At 40.2% G+C, this 7,346-nt stretch overlaps 2 protein-coding genes across 2 annotated transcripts; both read right to left on the bottom strand.

Annotated features, from left to right (window-relative positions):
- Window positions 1-236: 236 nt before the first annotated feature.
- LOC107478656 (uncharacterized) lies at window positions 237-5,309 on the bottom strand. Its single transcript, XM_016098791.1, has 3 exons — window positions 2,148-5,309; window positions 1,385-2,030; window positions 237-922 (listed from the first exon to the last, which is right to left on the bottom strand). Exons 1-3 carry the CDS (start codon window positions 5,307-5,309, stop codon window positions 237-239), a joined length of 4,494 nt encoding a protein of 1,497 aa, XP_015954277.1.
- A 279-nt stretch (window positions 5,310-5,588) lies between these two features.
- On the bottom strand, window positions 5,589-6,458 carry LOC107478655 (uncharacterized). The gene has a single exon (XM_016098790.2). It carries the CDS (start codon window positions 6,456-6,458, stop codon window positions 5,589-5,591), a length of 870 nt encoding a protein of 289 aa, XP_015954276.2.
- Between the last annotated feature and the right edge of the window lie 888 nt (window positions 6,459-7,346).

Raw genomic sequence — 7,346 nt, 5'->3', positions numbered from 1 at the left:
AACTTACTAAAAACTACCTAAAAACAATGCTAAAAAGCGTATAAATTATCCGCTCATCAATTGGATAAGTTTTTCTCACTATTTAAAATTTCAATCACTGCTTTAGAATCACATTCTACTTTTACCTTCTTTAGTCCCAACATCCATGCCAATTTGAGGCCTTGGTCAATACCCCACAACTCAGCTCTGTAAGCTGTGCAATCACCAATAAAATAAGAAAATCCTCCAAGCCATTTTCAATTTTCATTCCTCAAGAGGCCTCCACAACTTGCCTTCTTCAATTCATTATTTCTTGACCCATCAGTATTCAAGGTTACCCAATTGTGTGGTGGAGGGTGCCATCTGATGTGGTGTTCTTCTCTGTTCTTGACCCTGTTTTCTCCCTTTTTTTTTTCAAAGGCATCATTTATCTCCTTTACTTTCCTAAGAATTTCAGTATGGGGGTTTGGTGGTCTGTTATATCCTTGTTCAAAAATCTCCCTATTTCTCCAACTCCAAATCTTCCAACAAGCTGTGATAAAAATGTCCATCCAGTTATGATTCGCTCCTCTTCTCAATTCTCTACCGAAATTGAGATTGACCCATTGCTCTAAGTTTGATCCGAAGAAAACCTGCGTTGCATCTGGATTGATGAGTTGTGACCAAAGGAGGGCGACTCCCCGGCAGTCCCTGAACGCATGCAAGGTGCTCTCCGGCTGGTTAGTGCAGAAGGGGCATCCATCACTCCCCCCAAATAAACGACTCCTTCTCTCATTAGTGATGAGTCTATTATGCATCATTCTCCAGAGAGTGGTTTTTGCCTTTTGGGGTCCCTTCCATTGCCACAATTTGCTCCAATTTGTGGTTGATGGAGGGGGCCAATTGGCTAGGGCTCTATAGGTTGCCGCCACGGAGTAGTCACCATCTTCTGAGAGCCTCCATCCTTGATAAAAAAAAATTTATAAAATATTTTTTATAATATACTTAATCTATATTCTTAGAATACGTATTAGTAAAATCTAAAATTAAGCAGCTACATATATATGATTATGGTTGAGGTGCGGCTCTCCATGTGAGACTGGAGTCTGGATCCGTGCGTCACAATTCTGTGTGTGCAAAGTTAATTAGTACTAAACTACCAAAAAAATAAAGGTTAATTAGTACTAATTATGCAGTGGATGTGCTAATTAAGTAAGCTGCTAGTGGAGTAGTAGAAGGAGTCAATGACAGAATAATCGGTTAGGAGCGTTTAAATTCAAATCGATCCAATTTAAACCATTTAGCTAATCTAATTTAAATAAAAAATTGATTAAAACCGCACTAATTCGAATTTGATTAGATTCTTTTTTTTTTGTATTAAGACGGGGTTAAAGCCCGGAAAAGAAGACCTAAATACAAATTAAACGGGGCAAGGAAACCCCTTTTTCATCATCAAAAAGGATGCTCACAATCTCTGTAGGAGGTGTATCCCAAAAGTGTAATCCTGGTTCTAGCTCTAAGCCTTTGCGAGCGAGGCAATCGGCACCTCTATTGCCTTCTCTATAAATATTTACAAAACAAATATTCCAATCTTTGACTCTCCAAGCATTGATGTTTCTAATCATACTATTCGGATGATTGGATAAGTTTTTCTCACTATTTAAAATTTCAATCACTGCTTTAGAATCACATTCTACTTTTACCTTCTTTAGTCCCAAAGTCCACGCCAATTTGAGGCCTTGGTCAATACCCCACAACTCAGCTCTGTAAGCTGTGCAATCACCAATAAAATAAGAAAATTCTCCAAGCCATTTTCCATTTTCATTCCTCAAGAGGCCTCCACAACTTGCCTTCTTCAATTCATTATTTCTTGACCCATCAGTATTCAAGGTTACCCAATTGTGTGGTGGAGGGTGCCATCTGATGTGGTGTTCTTCTCTGTTCTTGACCCTGCTTTCTCCCTTTTTTTTCCCAAAGGCATCATTTATCTCCTTTACTTTCCTAAGAATTTCAGTATGGGGGTTTGGTGGTCTGTTATATCCTTGTTCAAAAATCTCCCTATTTCTCCAACTCTAAATCTTCCAACAAGCTGTGATAAAAATGTCCATCCAGTTATTATTCGCTCCTCTCCTCAATTCTCTACCGAAATTGAGATTGACCCATTGCTCTAAGTTTGATCCGAAGAAAACCTGCGTTGCATCTGGATTGATGAGTTGTGACCAAAGGAGGGCGACTCCCCGGCAGTTCCTGAACGCATGCAAGGTGCTCTCCGGCTGGTTAGTGCAGAAGGGGCATCCATCACTCCCCCCAAATAAACGACTCCTTCTCTCATTAGTGAGGAGTCTATTATGCATCATTCTCCAGAGAGTGATTTTTGCCTTTTGGGGTCCCTTCCATTGCCACAATTTGCTCCAATTTGTGGTTGATGGAGGGGGCCAATTGGCTAGGGCTCTATAGGTTGCCGCCACGGAGTAGTCACCATCTTCTGAGAGCCTCCATCCTTGTCTATCCTTACCATTGTTGTTGTTGGGCGGCGGTTGGGCGAGCACTCTTGCTGTAATGTTATTTGGGAGGTAAGATTTCAATTTTTCTTTATTCCATCCTTCAGTATCATTTGCCCATTCCCAAACTGAACTGTTGAGGTCTAGATTAAGTTGGGTTGCATGATTTTTCAGGGTATCATCAATTTCTTCGACCCATCTGTCTAGCCAGAAGTTGGTAGCACGACCGTCTCCCACGAAGGTCACCGAGAGATTTTGGAATGTGTCCCAGAGTTTTGCAAGGTCTTTCCACAGATTTGAGTCTGAGCTTTTTGCTTCTTTCTGTGTAGGAAAATTGTTGTTGTTGAGATATTTCTGGTATAGGATTTTGGCCCATAGTGTATTAGGGTTCTCCTTTAGTTGCCAAATTATTTTGATCAGGAAAGAATCATTCATGAGTTCCAGGTTCCTGAATCCCAACCCCCCCTCATACTTAGGTCGGCAGAGGGTCTTCCAGTTAATGCTGTGAAGTCTTCTTTTGTTGTTGTCATCTCCCCAGACAAAATTTCTCTGGAGTTTTTCAATCTCTTTACACACTGTTTTTGGGACTTTTTCATGTTGCATGTCAAAATTCACGCTAGGACTTATCACTGCTTGTGCTAGCATTATCCTGCCAGCCATTGAAAGGCATTTGCTCTTCCACCCCTTGAGTTTGTTGCCCACTCTATCAATCACAGCTTTGTAGTTTTCCTTTCCTCTTTTCTTATTATTCAACATAGCGCCCAAGTATCTTCCCAGCACTTTATTTTCTGTGAAATCAGTCTTTGTCAATATGTTGCTCTTTATCTCCGGAGTTGTGTTTTTCGAGAACACTATAGAAGACTTAGCATTACTGATTTTTAGGCCAGAAGCTTTGCAAAATCTGTCCAAAACTGCATTTATCTTCTCTATTTGTTGGACCGATGCTTCTGCAAAAAGAAGTAAGTCATCAGCAAACATCAAATGAGATAAATGAACTCTATTTCCTCTAAAAGTAAAAGGAGTCCAAGATCTGTTATTGACTTCCTGTTCAATAAATTGAGACAATTTATCCATACTGATGACAAAAAGATAAGGGGATAAAGGATCCCCTTGTCTTAGTCCTCTAGAAGGATAGAAAGTTTCAGTTTTGTTTCCATTCCAAAGAACGCTATAGCTGACAGATTTAACTCCTTCCATAATAATATTGCTGATTTGGTTGGGTAGCCCAAATTCTGAAAGTCTTTGACTGAGGTACTCCCAATTTAATCTATCATAGGCTTTTTCGAAGTCAATCTTGATAGCCATGTAACTTTTCTTTCCTCTAATTTTCTTCATAGAATGCATCACCTCCTTGGCAATAATGATATTATCGTGAATTTTCCGATTAGGGATAAAGCTGGATTGGTGCGGGGATATTCTATCATCTAGCATTGGTTTGAGCCTTTCTACAATGATTTTGGTTATGATTTTGTACTTCACATTACACAACGCTATAGGTCTAAATTGGGATACAAATTCCGGATGATGGAGTTTCGGAATGAGGGCCAAGAGAGTCTTATTAGTGTCTTTAATTAAGCTAGGTTCCCTCCAACACAATTGGACAAAGTTACAAATTTTTTCTTTCATGAGATTCCAATTATTTTTGAAAAAAATCGCTGGGAAGCCATCTTCTCCGGGAGCTTTTAGAGATCCGATGCTAAAAAGAGCTTTCTTGATTTCCACTTCCAAGGGGGTTGCTTCCATATTCCTGCAAGTGTTAGTATCCAAATTAGGGAGAGCCATATGATCAATATTCAAAGGAGATATGTTTACCTCTTCCCTATAAAGGGATTTAAAAAAATTGGTTATGTGAGTCTCAAGTTGATGCTCATCCTCAATCCAAATGCCGTCTTGATTCCTAAGCTTTAGGATCTTGTTTTTTCTTCTCCTTATAATAGTCTTCGTGTGATAGAAACTAGTATTTCTGTCTCCTTCCGTGATCCATTGTTCTCGAGACTTTTGAAGCCAAAAAGTATCTTCCTTGTCAAGAATGTCATTAAGATCCTTATTGAGGGAAACTTCTAACTGATCCAAGAACGGGTTCTGCCCATAACTGTTGCTCCTTTGAATGCCCGCAAGTCTGTTCATAATTCTTCTCTTGATTTTGAAAATGTTTCCAAACGTGTCCCTGTTCCATATGTGCATCTCCCTTCTGACTTTGTCAAGGGTGCTAAGAACGTTGTTATTCTCATTGTTGTTCCATTGTTGTTGAAGAAAGGGTTCAAACTCCGGGTGATAAGTCCACATGCACTCAAATCTAAAAGGCCTGTTCCTGTTAAGGGTGTTAGAGACTTTTTCTATAATGAGGAGGGGGTGGTGGTCAGAGTTAGTTCTTGGAAGGACCTTCACAACCGCCTCATGATAGGTAAGCCTCCAAGCTGGATTGGCCAAGGCACGGTCCAGCCTTTTGAAAACTCTTTCATAACCATTCCAAAGGGGACCTTTCCAGGTGAATATGCTGCCCATGAAGCCCAAATCAATAAGACCACTATTATTTATCCAAGCACTAAACCTACTACAAGCTCTGTAATCAACTTGGCCACCCCCTTTTTTCTCTGTTGGGTCCTTTATCTCATTGAAGTCTCCTGTGAGAATCCAAGGACTTTGCATTCTGTTGGCTAAGTTTTGGAGCTTTGGCCATAAAGCTCTTCTGCCTTGTGGTTGAGGGTTGGCATAAACAGCAGTCATGAACCAATCTTCTCTTCCTGGACTGGTAATCTTGGCGTGAATATATTGAGGATCAGATTCAATCGTGTTTATGCTTATGTTGTTATCATTCCAACATATCCATATGCCACCTGAAAATCCCATAGCGTCTTCCACAATAAAAAAGTTAAAACCTAGATTTCTGATAACATTTCTAGCATTATCACCACTAACTTTAGGTTCCAAAAGGATCACTAAATCAGGTTTATTTTGTCTAACAACTTCTTTAAAGGTACGTCTAAAACCATTGCTAGCCGCACCTCTCACATTCCAAGATAAAATAATCATTAAAACAAAAGGGAGGGATTTAAAATAGCTGCATTTCAGCAGCTTCATGGTGTCCTAACTCATTTCCATCAGGAGAGCTAAAATCAACTCCCTCAATTAGATTTCTAAATCTTTCTGCGTTTCTGTTTCCATGTGATCTGTGCTAACATATTCTTTTTCTCCAGGGTCAGGCGACTTGTCTTCCCCTTTTTGGATGTTTGCTTTTTGTGTTTCCATCCCTCCGTGGATGGGAGTATCCAGATCAGGTGAGGCGTCTTCCTTCGTTGTCCAGTTCTCTTTATATTTTTGCACCAAATTGTTTGGATCTTCCCTGTTGCTATAGCTTTGTTTGCTTTGGTTGTTGTCTCTTTTTTCCGTGGGAATATTCCTAGTTTGGAGTTGTGTGTGCATTTGGTTGTTATTTGTAGCTTTGGTGTTGCTTCTCTGGATCTGGTTGGTTCTCTGGGCAATTTTCCTGACGCTGCTACTCCTATTTTGGTTGTCATTGTTAATTTTGATGAGATTTTCATTCTCCGCAACTGTTTCATTCATATTTTCCACTTGGTTGGTTTCTTCTATTTCCAGCACACTAAATCTGGTTTTGCCTCCTTTGTATTTATCTTTGTCCTTATCCGTATGGCTTGGGCCAGCTCCGTCTTTTCCTGTGTCCTTTCTTGTTTTTCTATGCCTTTGGACCACCATCCAAGGTCCAAAGTTGTTGCTGTCCACTTCCAATATAGCTTTTCCTTTTTCTGTAATTCTTTGTTCAGCTTCTGCTTCTTTTTCCGGATTGATGTCTACTCTTGTTGTAACTCCTTGTTGTTGTTGTCCTCTAGTTTTAGTATTCTCACCTTGTTTCTCCTGGTCTTTCTCATTTCTTTCCCTCCAAATGGCACAATGCTTTTGTTCATGGTCCGCTTTGCCACAAGTGAAACATATTTGGTGAATGCCCTCGTATTCCACTTGGTAGACATTTCCATTTACCATATATCTTCCTAGCAGTGGCTTGGTTAGATCAACCTCGACACAAAGTCTCGCGAATTTTCCTCTGCATAAATGGGAGGTGTTGTAATCAATTTTGCAAGTCCTTCCAATTAAGTCACCGATTTTTCTTAGAATTTTCCCATTATATAACTCTATAGGTAATCCTGGTAAGCGAATCCAAGCTGTGATCTTATCAATTGTGGTTGTAAGGGGGTTGAAATTTGGCTCCCACAATCTCACTGCCAAGTAGTGATCATAAATTTTCCATGGTCCATCCACCAGGGCAGCATCCAAGTCCTCTTGAGCATAGAATTTCACAAGGTAATAATCGTTTCCCAAGTCAATCACATCCAGTTCCCCTAATCTTCCCCACATGTTTTCTATTCTTCTCTTCATGGTTACATAGCCTACTTTCCTTCCCATTAGCTTGACTATGAGAGATCTCCACCAAGGCTTCCATAGTTCCTTTTTAGCTTCCTCATTGATGACAATGTTGTAGAGCCCTTGTCCCATGTCTTCTACTGTTATCTCTGACTTGCTATTCTCTCTATTGGATTCTTCCATTCCTTCATCTATTTTCTCTGTTTCAGGTACAGTTTCATCCTCGCTGTCCATGACGTCTTCTTCTGCGCTCAAAGGATTATCTTCAAGGTCTTGGTTCTTTCCTGTCACCATGTCTGCATAGGTCCTGTTGTTTGCTCCTCTTTCTTCTTGCTGCATCCATTCTTCAAATCTTGGTACTAATGCTTCTGTTCCAGTAAAACCTTCATCTCCTTTACGCACTTTTTTGACACTTCTCTGTAGGAGATCTCTTTCTTGCTCTGATGGGTCACATTCATTTGGGATTTTTTCCGACAACCCTGCTCCGGTCATGGGGCCGGATAAGGACTG

Source organism: Arachis duranensis, chromosome 3 (genome assembly GCF_000817695.3).
Source record: "Arachis duranensis cultivar V14167 chromosome 3, aradu.V14167.gnm2.J7QH, whole genome shotgun sequence".
In the NCBI taxonomy this organism is placed as follows: Eukaryota; Viridiplantae; Streptophyta; class Magnoliopsida; order Fabales; family Fabaceae; genus Arachis; species Arachis duranensis.
This window is presented reverse-complemented; position numbering and strand designations above follow the sequence as displayed.

Bases quoted from the DNA above. Each gene is read 5' to 3' on its own strand.
- LOC107478655 (XM_016098790.2), bottom strand. From the start codon at position 6,458: ATGGTAAATGGAAATGTCTACCAAGTGGAATACGAGGGCATTCACCAA.
- LOC107478656 (XM_016098791.1), bottom strand. From the start codon at position 5,309: ATGGGATTTTCAGGTGGCATATGGATATGTTGGAATGATAACAACATA. The intron at 2,031-2,147 runs GTTTTCTTCGGA...TGGAAGATTTAG, and splicing joins TCAATCCAGATGCAACGCAG to AGTTGGAGAAATAGGGAGAT. The intron at 923-1,384 runs GTTTAATTTGTA...TTTTTTATCAAG, and splicing joins AAAAGGGGTTTCCTTGCCCC to GATGGAGGCTCTCAGAAGAT.